This window comes from Chrysemys picta, chromosome 5 (genome assembly GCF_011386835.1).
Source record: "Chrysemys picta bellii isolate R12L10 chromosome 5, ASM1138683v2, whole genome shotgun sequence".
NCBI classification, from domain to species: domain Eukaryota; kingdom Metazoa; phylum Chordata; order Testudines; family Emydidae; genus Chrysemys; species Chrysemys picta.
The window spans coordinates 70671226-70685111 of record NC_088795.1 but is presented as its reverse complement, the minus strand read 5'-3'; the positions used below and the strand labels follow the sequence as shown (position 1 = coordinate 70685111).

The window sequence follows — 13886 nt, the reverse complement described above, 5'->3', positions numbered from 1 at the left end:
GACTAAAACCATGAAATTCCATGATCTAATTGCTACAACCTTTGTCCTTCCTTCCCTCATTACTTCTCTACTGTTTGCTATCTTCACTCACATAACTATAAACTATTCAAGGCAGGGTCCTTATCTATCTTTACTAGGGCACAGAAGAATAATTAATAGCACTAGTAATAGAGGTGGTCCAAAACCAGACTCTACTACTGAAAATCACCCAGATCTGGGGTGATTCTTAATCTGAACCCCAATCTGGACCTGAATTTTGTAGTCGGCCCTTATTTCTATAGGGTCATATCGTGATATCCTTCCACATGTTGAACAGTACCTTATAGGTGTAAGATTCCATTCAATATGTGGAAGGATATCACTATCTGTAGGGGAAAGGTTGCGGAAAATTGGCGAGGAGCTAAGTGGAGGACCGAGTATGTGATTGAATGAGAGCGGAAGATGCAGGCTGTGCAGTTGAAGGCCGTGCAATGAACCTTGTCTGGCAGATCCTGCCAAAAAGTAGTTTAGTATAGTTCAGCATTTTTTTGTCCTGTAAACAAGTCAGCTTATATAATATGTATGATTTATGAATGCAATGAATGTAGCCAGCTGTTGACCCCATGTAATCTTGAGATAAGCACGGGGGGATATAGCATTGCAGTGGACTCCCTTCAGTGCAGTCCTGCCTGGCCAGCTGTCCTGAATGGTCAGAGTTCCCTGCAGCCCCTCTGTGCACCCTGGGACTCCCCGTGCAGCTTGGAGTGTAAGTTCTTCCTTCCGTAAAGCCTTTCTTTTTACTCTCAAGCCTGAGTGTCATTCTTTCGCTGGTATCACGGCCCCCCTTGCGGGCACACTATCTAACTCATAATGGGTAGAGCCTAACACTATCTCTATATTGGCACCAAATCAGTGCTTGAAAGACTGATGTTCCTTAGTTGCATGATTCTTTTCCTTTTCTTGGGAGCTGTGAGACCATGCATTACTTAGAAAGTTTAGGTGTAGAGAGTGTTCCTCCATGACATGCAATTTCCCCACAATTCTTAACTCATATATGCTAAATGTTGCTACTGTATTTAGGCGTGACAATCAATATGAGTTACAAAAATACTTTTTTAAACTCTTTTCTTCAGAAAGCTTGTCTTCTCTTTCAATGACATTAAAAATACATGCTCTTGTTTTTTCTCCCCAATTGTCACCATTTCCCTATCTCAAATGTTGGCAGGTAGACATGGTCTGGAGCCGTAAAATTCAGATTCTGAACCAGAAACACCCTGAAATCAGGATTCAGTGTTTTGGTTTGGCCTATTATAGAAATGTGGAGGAATAGCTGCAACATACAGGCCTACTATCTAATCCACATAGCCATTTACACGCACCATACTCACTCACTTCATGAAATCTATAGGTTGGTCCATGAGGCTCAGCACTGCGCATCAAGACTTCGGATAATATTGGGCTCTGATGTTTTGTTTGGGCATATTATAGAAACAGAACCATAAGGCACAATTTTGGTTCAAGTTTTGACGCCCAGGCAGGTCCGGGGGATCCGGCTCTGATTCCACCTGCTGTGGTAAAGAAAGGGAGAGCGGCTCAGCATCTCAGCCCTGGGTCTGAGTTCAGAGTCTGCCCAAGGCTGGGGGAGTTGGGGGCTCGTGCGGGCTTTCCCAGGGCGGGGCGGGCGCCTGCAGCTGCAGGGAGCGGCGTCAGCGGACCGAGTGCTTTCCAGAGGAGTCGGAGCAAAGGCCGCGGCAGCTCGGTGGTGGCGGCGACAGCAGTGGCTATAAAGAGCGCTCGTTCGCCCTGCCCGGGCTCGCCGCGTCCTCAGCCGCTTGTCGCGGGGAGAAAGAAGTGTAAGGAGTGGGCGCGAGGCGGGAGACAGAGCGCAGCTGAGAGAGGCAGGACCTGTGCCGGGGGCTGAGCCGGGGGGCGCCGGGACCTGCCTCCTGCGCTCGGGGAGGGGATGCCCGCACCTGTCTCTGACTGAGGCGGGGGTGCCAGGACCGCTCGCCTGAGCTCGGGCTGGCGATGGAGGGGTGCTGGGCACAAACTGAGCCGGCCGCTGCCCATTCTCAGCTGCTGCTCCTCACATGGGGCAGGCGGGGCTCGCCTCTCCCGTGCCTTTGCTGAAAGAGGGGCTGCGATTAGTGGGCCACGGTGGCTCACTCTTTAAAGTTGCGTTTAGCAGCATCCTCAGCGCTGTAAAAGGCAGACCCCGCCCGGGGTGTACAGAGGGGCCTTTTGTTTTGGAAGGTCAGGGCTGACGTTATTTACGATATTAGACAACGATGCCTAATATCCTGGTTTGTTTTCAGTGCAGTTTGTTTAAGAGAGCAATAGGTACTCTGCAAACTCATCTAGTTGGCATGCATAGGCTGCCAAGCTTGCTGAAGTTGACTAGATGCAACATTTATTTGACCCACTTGATTTTCTACCTTATATTTGTGAAAAAGTCCAGATAATTATTTATATGAAGTTTATTAGTACCGTTTATTTGTTTATTTGTTTGAAATCGTTTTTTTCCCCCCTTTTAGATTACACCGTGGTGTTATATGTTTCTTGAATCTGCAAGCAGGCAATGCTGTATTTGGTACTACTTCTTTCCATAATGGAATATTTGTAAACTACAGTAGAACCTCAGAGTTACAAACACCTCAAGAATGGAGGTTGTTTGTAACTCTGAAAAGTTTGTAACTGTGAACAAAACCTTATGGTTATTCTTTCAAAAGTTTACAACTGAACATTGACTTAATACAGCTTTGAACTTTACTATGAAAAAGAAAAATGCAGCTTTTAACCATCTTAATTTTAATGAAACAAGCACAGAAAGTTTCCTTACCTTTTTAAATCTTTTTTAAACTTTCCCTTTATTTTTAAGTAGCTTACGTTTAACACAGTACTGACTATACAGTATTTGTTTTTTTTTTTGGGGGGGGGGGTTGGTTCGTTGTTTGTTTTGTCTCTGCTGCCTGATTGCATACTTCTGGTTCCAAATGAGGTGTGTGGTTGACTGGTCAGTTCGTAACTCTAGTGTTTGTAACTCTGAGGTCATACTGTATTATTCATTACTGTATATCATCTTTTTAATTTTATATTTATTCCACTTTAAACAAATACTCAGTGAAATGTATTCTTTTAGCTCCATGATGCTAAACTTTATAGATGTACACCAATCTCTCTGTGTGGTATCATTTTTCAGTTAGACAGAATAGTGAGTAGATGGGTGCTTAATAGTGGGTGGTCCCTGTTCAGAAGGCTTGGTGCAGGGTGCAGTCCTCCATGCCATACTCAGGCAAAATTTGACTGTCAAGTCAAAAGGAGTTTTTCCTGAGTAAACAGGAGGTGGGCCCACAGTCTAAAGACATATACATAAAAGACCACATATATGGAGTCAAAATGTTTTGTGGAGTAGATGAATATTCTTTGTTTTGGTTTTCACCAAGAAGGTTAATAGTGCTTGGACGTCTAACATAGTGAATGCCAGTGAAAATGAGATAGGATCAGAGGCTAAAATAGGGAAAGAACAAGTTAAAAATTATGAAGACAAGTTAGATGTCTTCAAGTCACCAGGGCCTAATGAAATGCATCCTAGAATACTCAAGGAGCTGACTGATGAGATATCTGAACTATTAGCAATTATCTTTGAAAAGTCATGGAAGACAGGAGAGATTCCAGAAGACTAGAAAAGGGCAAATATAATGCCTAGCTATAAAAAGGGAAATAAGGACAATCCGGGCAATTACAGACCAGTCAGCTTAACTTCAGTACCCAGAAAGATAATGGAGCAAATAATTAAGCAATCAATTTGCTTAAGGTAATAAGTAACAGTCAGCATGAATTTGTCAAGAACAAATCTTGTCAAACCAACCTGATAGCTTTCTTGGACAGAGTAAAAAGCCCTGTGGATAGAGGGAAGCAGTAGACATGCTATATCTTGACTTTAGCAAAGCTTTTGATACTTGCATGACCTTCTCATAAAAAAACTAGGGAAACCAAATGGAGCTACTATAAGGTGCGTGCATAACTGTTGGAAAACCATTCCCAGAGAGTAGTTATCAGTGGTTCACAGTCACGCTGGAAGGGCATAAGGAGTGGGGTCCAGCAGGGATCAGTTTTGGGTCCAGTTCTTTTCAATATATTCATCAATGATGTAGATAATGTCATAGAGAATACATTTATAAAGTTTGTGCATGATACCAAGCTGGGAGGGGTTGTAAGTTCTTCGGAGTATAGGGTTAACATTCAAAATGATCTGGACAAACTGGAGAAATAGTCTGAAGTAAACAGGAAGAAACTCAATAAGGACAAATGCAGAGTACTTCACTTAGGAAGGAACAATCAGTTGCACACATGCAAAATGGGAAACGACTGCCTAGGAAGGAATACTGTGGAAAGGGATCTAGAGGTCATAGTGGACCACAAGCTAAATATGGGTCAACAGTGTAACACTGTTGCAAACAAAGCGAACATCATTCTGGGATGTATTAGCAGGAGTATTGTAAGCAAGACACGAGAAGTAATTCTTCCGCTCTACTGACTAGGCCTCAACTGGAGTATTGTGTCCAGTTCTGGGCACCACATTTCAGGAAAGATGTGGACAAATTGGAGAAAGTCCAGAGAAGCACAACAAAAATGATTAAATGTCTAGAAAACATGACTTATGAGGGAAGATTGACAAAATTGGGTTTGTTTAGTCTGGAAAAGAGAAGATGGCGAAGGGACATGAGAACAGTTTTCAAGCACACCTCTACCGCGAAATAACGCGACCCAATATAACACGAATTCAAATATAACGTGGTAAAGCAGCGCTCCGGGGGGAGGGGCGGGGGGGGGCGCGTGCTCCGGCGGATCAAAGCAAGTTCGATATAATGCATTTTCACCTATAACCTATAATTTTTTGGCTTCCGAGGACAGCGTTATATCGGGGTAGAGGTGTATATAAAAGATTGTTACAAGGAGGAGGGAGAAAAATTGTTCTTCTTAACCTCTGAGGATAGGACAAAAAGCAATGGGCTTGAATTGCAGCAAGGGTGGTTTAGGTTGGGCATTAGGAAAAATTTCCTGTCGGGTGGTTAAGCACTGGAATAAAGTGGCTAGGGAGGTTGTGGAATCTCCATCATTGGAGATTTTTAAGAGCAGGTTAGACAAACACCTGTCAGGGATGATCTTGATAATATTTAGTCCTGCCATGAGTTATGGGGACTGGACTAGATGACCTTTTGAGGTCCCTTCCAGTCCTATTATCCTATGATTCTATGATTGTATGCTTTGCTCACAGTTACCATAGTTCAGTGGGCAATTACTAGTATTTTGTATTTCAGTAGCCCACAAAGTCCTAGACAAAATGGGGGCCCCATTGTGCTAGGCACAGTACAAACAAACAATGAAATTTGCAGGAAAGGTTGCATGTAAGAAAAAAAAATCAGCAAAGTATTTAAACTTTCTGAAGTTAGTGGGACTACTCATGTACTCATGCATTTGTTTAAGTGCTTTGCTGAATCGGGACCTATGTTCTTCCAGCAAAGTCAGTGGGAGTTTGGTGTGCAAAGAATTGAGGATCAGTCCTCAGAGGGCGATAATAAAGATTTTTTTAAAAGATCACTAAAAACAGCTTTTCCACATAAATGAAAAAAAAGAAAAAAAATCAAAGCTTTTCATCTACTTTCTGCCTTTTATTATGCTCTTTAGTTATGAACTTTGTACATCTAAAGATGATGAGTGTTAAAGTTCATATTTAAAATTGATAACCACCACATAAAAATGTAGTCCTTGACTTGGATATCTTAAAAGTAGTTATAACAGTACAAATTCTATGTACAGATTATAGCTATTAAAGTTCAAGTTTAATGTTATGATAACCACATAAGATATAGTACTTGACTTATGTATGATATTTTTAAAATAGCTGTAACAATGCAAATACTGTATACAATATGTTTTATTTGCTTTTATCTTTCATGTAGTTTTGAAAGTACTGTTTTCTTGTATTTGATTGTTTATTTGAAGCCCTGAGCATCTTGTCTTGAGATGGGAGCTTTATTAATGCAAAACCATTATAAATGAAATTTATATTTACTAACCATTATTTGTAAGATTATTTTCCTTTCACTTTTGTTTTATTTTGGTAACTAAAATAAAAGAGACAGTGATATCAATTTTTTAAAATTGCGGACACTGAACAAACACATAACAAGTGGGGTCCATACCTTGTGCCTACCTGCTAGGTGAATTTCAACCCTGTAAAGTAGGATGGGCATCTATAGTTATTTTTATCAATTTAAATACATCTATCAGAAAATAATAACTCCCACATTAGGTATCAATAAGGTGTGATATTCTTTTGCTGTGGAGAAATTCACTACACCAAATCCAAAAAACCTTATAATACAGTACTCCGCTATCTGAGAACCATATATGACAGACACTGAATCCATCACTTATGCTACTGGATCTCAGTGTGTTATATTTTCACAATTATTGAAAATGTTGGCTGTCCTCTTTCTTCTTCTCCTTCTTATAACTGGAGTTAGCCTTGCATTTTATTTGTAAGTTATATTTTCTTGTATAAAAGTATTATCATTAAATGTTTGCAGTAATAAATGTGCCACATATTCTCCTTACTATATTTGTAGTGTGGAACTTATTCTGGTAACAACCTTCAAAAATTAAAATAAATATTAAGATAGGTCAATAGGGAATTATGTAAGATAGGATGGGGCTGGATAAGTCTTTGGTGTGTGTGAATGAAATGTAATCACTGAGATGTTGGCTATGCTGATGTGTCAGCGTAGGATGAATTGGAAGATATTCTGCGAACCCTTATTTATAGGAGCAGTTCTTACTCATACAAGTAGTTCCATTAAAGACAATGAGAGTTTTAGTAATTTAAAGCTATTTGTGTTGATAAGACCCCAATCCTGCAAAGAAGTGCATGTAGGCAGACCCCTGCTCTTATGCAGAGCCCCGATGGTCCCTGACCAGCACAGGATTGAAAAAGCTGAAAGATGGTGCAGAACCACCTTTCCCTTATTCTGGATGTACATTTGACATAGCTGATCCCATTGACTGCAGTGGGAGACAGGCAAGATTTGGTGCTTTATTTTTCTCCATATTTCCTTAGGTGAATAAGCCATGGTCCTTTGTGGAGGGCAATATAGAGATTAATCATCCCAGCAACAGTTTTGTGGGATATTGTGCCTGAGGACATTGCCTCCTAGTTCCCTGGCACTCTGGAGAAGAAAAGCTACTGCAGCACATCTTTAAAAGGCGCAAGATTAGAAGAGGTTCCTTGCACCTTTCCTCCCCTTCCCATTTTGTTCACCCATTGAAGGGCCACACAATTTTTTTCTTGTTGAATAAGGATGACTAGATTGATGTTAGAAGAAAAAAGATTTGACAAATTTTAGGAAACTGAATTATATGAAAATATTGAGTAATTATTGCAGAATATAAGTAATAGTGAGTAGAGTTTGTTGGAAAATGGAAAAAATTCTCACGGGGATATTCACAAAATGTTTTCTTTTTTATTTGATGGAAATTTTCCAGCCACCTCTAATAGAAAGGTGGACAATTTAATAAACCAAGTCTAAGAGCATACCATAGTTACTGAAAATTAATTATTTGCGATTAAATACATTTTTATTTTTAGAGACCAGAAAGAAAGTCTGATGGCTTCTGCACAAACTGATCCTGAGGAAGATGGGAGTGTGAATGGGAGTGAGAGTGAGAGTAGTGCTGATGAAGAGAGCGAGACCACGGATAGTAGTCTGGAGCATTATTCTTCTCCATTTGACGGAGAAGAAGATGGAGAAAAAGAAATTGAAGAAGATAAAAGCCATCTTAATTTTTCAGATATATTGAGAGCTGAAGAAGAGTCACAACATGTTTCAAAAGCTGATAGAGAAGATTCCAGAGAACTTAGGGACAGACATGATTCCCAAAATCCTGGTGAGATGTTAGCTGCTTATGCTAATGTCTAATTTTTATAGTGTTCTTTTACCACATGAATCCCTTGTAACTGTTTGAGTAAAATCCATATGTTTATTTTAGAAAAAAGAGAATGTCTTGGATTTCTGAAGAAATTGTCTTTATTCATTTGGAAATCCCTGTCACAAGCTAAGTATGTACAGTGAGCTTCACTGAAATAAATGTAAAAATAATTTGTTAGGAAAAAGTTTCCATTAAATCCAGTAGATGGCATTGTTAGCGTAATATAATACCTTCTACTATGACTGTCCGCTATTCATCCAGGTATCAGAGGGGTAGCCGTGTTAGTCTGGATCTGTAAAAAGCAACAGAGAGTCCTGTGGCACCTTTAAGACTAACAGATGTATTGGAGCATAAGCTTTCGTGGGTGCATGCATCCGATGAAGTGGGCATTCACCCACGAAAGCTTATTCTCCAATACATCTGTTAGTCTTAAAGGTGCCACAGGACTCTGTGTTCCTTATTCATCCAGGTTTATCGAAAATCAGGAGATCAGGGCTGTCAAATTTATTCTGTGAAGGAGGCTGAATTCCACTTTTAATTATGGTCAGTGGGCTGGGCATTTAGGACTCTATACTCCCCTCAGTCCATAGCAGAATGCTCACTGACACCAAAGGGAGGTTTACACAAAGAACACAGAAGGGTTCCCCAGCTCTAGCCAGTCCCCCCACAACATCTTTCTTCAGCTTCTATTCTTCCCAACAGCTTTTGTTACTAGTTCTCATCTCGGTTAGCACCCTCTCTCTCCCAGGTCTCCTATAGCTCTCTCCCAGTAGCTATTGCCTGATCTCCACTGCTTCTCTCTGTCTCCAGCAGCTCTCCTATGCCGCAGCCTACCTGTCTCTGGGGCTCTCCTTTCCTTTTTGGATACCTCTCACTTGCCCTTCCTATCTCTCTCAGGCAGCATTCCTCCACTGCTTTCCTGGCTCTTTATACAGCTCAGATGGCGTCTCTTAAGGCCAGTTGGCAGGCAGATGACTAGTCACAGGTGCACTGAACATGATCTCTCTTAAAGAGGCCAGTCACCCTGTGACAAGGCTTCTACTGGGATTTTCAGAAGTGCCCGGGTGCCATCTTTTCCTCATTTCCCTGTGATCTTCAGTGGGAAGGGGACTGGCTCCAAGTCTTCTTTCTGGCTGGGCTAAGGCAAGTCTTATAACTTCCTGACGTAAGTAGCCTCCATATTAGGGGTAGAGTGAAGAGAGAATCCCTCTAATTGTTGGTTTGCTGGAGGGGACCCACCATGATTGAATGCTTCTTGCTAATAGGATACATTGACATTTCTTGGGCTGAGGAAAGGGATAATATTCAATATCTTTTCATCTCCTTTTAAAATTCTTCCCTACTTGAAAGAACCCATCTTTTTAAGATGTTAAAAGAACTCCCTGAGCTCTCTGAAGTTATTGGCATGAACATAATTGTTATATATTATAACTGGGGCCTCAGGCAAGAGGGTGCCCAATATACATTCTGTGGTTGTATCCAATGGGACACTTTTCTTTCAGAATCAGGAACAGCTTCCACAGCAATACATATGAGTGATAGCAGCCATGAAATTTGATTTGGGCTAGATAGCATTCACAGTGTTGAAGAGTGAGAAAATTTCCATTACATTGAATGAATGAAGAGCAATGTTGGCAGCTTATGACTGACTTTAGAGCCAAGAAAGATAGCTTACTTCTGAATTGGCCTCTACTAATCAATTTTAGTAGATTTTAAAACAAGTTTTCTAGTGAATTAAATCTTTTAGCAATCAAATGTCCCGCCCCCTCCATTTCCATTTGTGCAAGATTATGCTTATACTATTTCTCTTTTCATTCAGGTATGTCAGATTACTAAATGATTTTGTAGAGTCTGATTTTTTTGTGATTGATGGGGATTCCGTACTTCTCAAGTATTTATGCAAGAAAAGACAGTATCTGCCCTTCTTTTACTTAGTTGAATGCCTTCTACTTGATTTCACACAAAAAGGAGCAAAATATGTAATTGTTTTCTTCAAGGTACTGTAACAACCAACTCTTATTTGCATACTGTTTAAACCACTGCACTATTTCAAAAGGAATTGTTTGATTGTAAGAAAGGAGATTTCATCACTAGATTTAAAAAAAATACAGTCTATAATAATTACGAACCCAATCTTGCTCCCCTACCCCGAATCCATATGCAGAAGGGACCTGCTTATCTAGACCTCACATTTCCTGGGCACATCTCCCTCAGCAACAGTTGGTTTTCTGTCCCAGGACTCTGCTGAGGAGGCAAACAGTGAGCAGTTCTGAAAGATTCACATTGTTCCCTCATTGGTCTTGCAGACATTGGCCCCAGGCTTCTGTCTGTAGTAGCTATCCTGTGGCATTGGAGGATGGCGAGCGAATGAGGCAGTAGAGAGTCCCTGTGCAGTTGTCCCTGTGCAGATCCTGGCCGCCTTTCAGCCCTCCTTTCCCATCCGTGCTATGATCTGTGTGGCTCTCAATGGACGCAGGAGGTTTGGGAGTAGGCCCTGCAGCCTGTTTCCATGGGTTGGATAAGCCATGCCACTCCTGATGGACTGATTAGGAAACAAATTGTCACAATGAAAACCTTGCAGAGATTTCCTTTGCTCTGTGGGTTTTCCCACAGCACAAGGTTATTGGGCCAGAGTGTAAGAAAGGCAAATCTGTTTATTTCAGTTATATGTGCAAAGAGATGCACAATAACCCCCAGGAAACACATCTGAACCTTATTTTCCTGACTTCTTTTTTGTAAGAATTGTTTTGCAGAAGCTTCTATTAAAATTGTTTAGTAGTGTATTAAAATGAATGTATAATCATGTAGCTAATCATTAAAATCCATTTAGAGATACACAACTATATTCACTTTGATGAAATTTTTAACAGTGCATTCCTAGAATTTTATAAATCTTGATCATTTATAGTAAAGAAGCTTACCTACAAAATAATAGCAGCGTGGGCCCAATGTTCCCCTAGAATGGAGAAATCCATGGGAAGGGGGAAAATCTGCTGGAAACTGCAAAATTGCTTCTGTAAAATTTTCCTCATATCCATCACTGCAAGTGCAGAGGATTACAGAAAAATGGAATGGGGAAGAGATATGCTGTTTAGACAAGGTGCAACTGAGTGGGTCCTCAGTTGCCAGTGGAGACGGCCTGCCACTTCACCCAGTTTCCCAGGGCTCCTCTCCCACATAGCAACCTGGATCCTTTAAGAGTCTTATTTTGTTTTCTTAATCCCTGGTGACTGTACACTGCCTTCTTTTTCATGGGGAATAGAGGAGCCATGGATCAGTAATTCCCAGAGGAAATTCTGGGTCCTGAAGGCACATGTTGCAAAGTGACTGCTCCATGGCTCCATCCATCCTTGGCATATCTACACAGAGCTTGAGGCCTTAGCCCACAATGTGCCTGTAGAGCAGAGGATCTCAACCTTTCCAGACTACTGTGCCCTTTTCAGAAGTCTGATTTGTCTTGCGTACCCCCCAGGTTTTACCTCACTTAAAAACTACATGCTTACAAAATCAGACTTAAAAATACAAAAGTGTCATAGCACACTATTACTGAAAAATTGTTTACTTTCTCATTTTTACCATATAATTACAAAATAAATCAATTGGAATATAAATATTGTACTTAGATTTCAGTGTATAGTATATAAAGCAGTATAAACAAGTCACTGTCCATATGAAATTTTAGTTTGTACTGACTTCACTAGTGCTTTTTATGTTGATGAGTTGATGTACCTCCTAGAAGACCTCTGTGTACCCCCAGGAGTACATGTATACCTGGTTGAGAACCACTGCTGTAGAGGGACTTTTGCAGCTTCCTAGTAGGGATGGAGGAAGAAGATGATTGTGTCTTCTTTATTTGGACTATTGAAATAGTTATTACATTTCTACTGGGGCTATAGTAATTATGGGTGGAGCTAGTAGCATTGCCTATGCTTAAAGTTAACTGGCACTTCCCATTGTAAGACCCTGTTTTCAGGTGGAAAAAAGTAGTATATGATCACATAATTAAAGACTATCATAATGCATATACACTAAGGAGCCAAATTAAATTGCACAAGCAACCTTTATTCTGGCATTCCCTAACTTTTGACTTTGCAACCTTACTGTTCTTTTAACATATTTAAAAAAAAATGCAATGGATGTATCAATGACATCTTTATATATGTGGAATTTTTTTATTGCCTTTTATCCCATGAAATATTTAGGAACAAATATATCATTCTGTACAACATTACTAATAGCATACAAGTAAACAGCACTGATACGCAGACAAATATAATATTTTAGTGTTCTTTATTGTATTCTCTTAGGGGCAGGGAGCATGTCTTTATGTATGTTTGTACATCACTAGTCAAAAGAGTTCTGAAAAGGGTCTTTTGGAATATAAATGTGAAATAATAATCTCTCAATTATTTTCACTTTCTACAGGACGTGGAACAGATGTATTTCAGTTACCCTAATTTCCTTTTCCATCGTACTGCATTAATACAACACCTGAAGTGCAACACTGACATTGTCATTCATACAGAGTTTTCCAACTGTTTCTCACCAGAATGGCTGATTTTCCTCAAGGAAAGTTATCCATATTTTGTGATAATCTCTGACATAGGACTGACCTCTCTACAAGAAGACTATTTACATATATTTATCGCTCATACCTTGTCAAAGAAAATCAGTATTGTGCTCACTTCAGGACTGGAGTCTGATGCTTTTACAGTTTATGGATATTATGTCCAGAATGTGTATGAACACAGGTTATTTTTTCAGCAGGTAAATTGCAATACATCTTATTTATGGATTTTAACTAGGAAAAATGTACCATTTATATGTAGAATTGTATTTTTAATTAGAACATCTCATTGGCAATTTTTGAATCAAGACTGGATGTTCTAAAATACATGGTCAAGGAATTATTTGGCGAAGTTGGCCAGTGTTATACAGGAGGTCAAACTAGTTTATTACAGTGGTCCCTTCTGGCCTTGGAATCAATGAATTTGAAAGCCAGGTTTTTATACATTAAAATTGTGATGCAGTTATAACATTTGGCTTGTCTATATGCTTTTCATCTGAGGATCTTAAAGACCTCTGCATACATTAATTCATTTGGGGCAAAAACTTGAGCCCTTCTCCATAGCAACATGCTAGGCTGTAGGATTCAGTGCTGTGTGGCTCTTCCAGTGCTCATTGCCATGGGAATAAGGGGAGGGTAGGGGATGAGAGAGAGAGGCACAACATGTTACTTCAGTTTGCAGTAACCTAGTCCAGCTAATCAGGCTGGGTTGAGGATTTGGCACTTAATTACAGTACCTTAAATGGTCCGATCCTTCTTTCCTTACACTGAATAATACCATACTCTGTGGGTGATCTGATTGAAATCCATGGGACTGCTACTAAGTTATACTCACTGTGGGTAAGGATGGGAGAATTAGGCCCTATGTTGTTATCCTCATTTTGCAGAGGGGATAAACTCAGGTTATAGAGTGGCTAATGTACTCGCACAAGTTTACATAGTGGGTTAGTGATGGGCCAGGTGTAGATTACAGATTTCGTGACTCCCGGTCCTCAGCTTTAATTTATTTTAGACAGAAACAGTTCTGGTTCCCTGGTGCCTATTTGCCATGAATTTGTCCTTGAAGAAAGCTTATATGATGAACTGTAGATCATATTCATGGTCACCCTTAAGTTCCTAATGGCCTGGACTTCCCAAACACCTGTTGAAATACAGTTTATTAGGCAGCCTCAGGAATTTATGAGTAGCATGTCTCTTTTCCTGTACTGTTCATTTAGGGCCTGATCCAAAGACTTCAATAGGAACCTTTCTATTTACTTCAGTGGGTGTGCATCAGGCCCTGATTTTGTTTAACATATATAGTAAGTGATATCACTTGAGTTTAGGTCTTGGGCATGTGGTTTTTACCCTG

At 40.2% G+C, this 13886-nt stretch overlaps 1 protein-coding gene across 9 annotated transcripts in view; it reads left to right on the top strand.

Moving 5' to 3' along the window:
• The first annotated feature begins 642 nt into the window (after nt 1–642).
• Nucleotides 643–13886, top strand: part of LOC101941001 (probable ATP-dependent RNA helicase DDX60) — a 69647-nt gene continuing 56403 nt past the window's right edge. For 6 of the 9 annotated variants that reach the window (XR_010601397.1, XR_010601396.1, XR_010601395.1 and 3 more), the window contains exons 1-5: nt 643–745; nt 7628–7926; nt 8029–8098; nt 9788–9965; nt 12394–12735. Coding sequence is in view for 5 of the 9 variants with exons in the window: in XM_042846869.2 (XP_042702803.2) it covers nt 7647–7926; nt 8029–8098; nt 9788–9965; nt 12394–12735 (870 nt within the window). In the remaining 4 variants the exon portion in view is untranslated. Of the gene's footprint in view, nt 746–1653; nt 1833–7627; nt 7927–8028; nt 8099–9787; nt 9966–12393; nt 12736–13886 lie in introns of those variants that run through there. The other 3 variants (XM_065596533.1, XM_065596535.1, XM_065596536.1) reach the window with 3 other exon arrangements.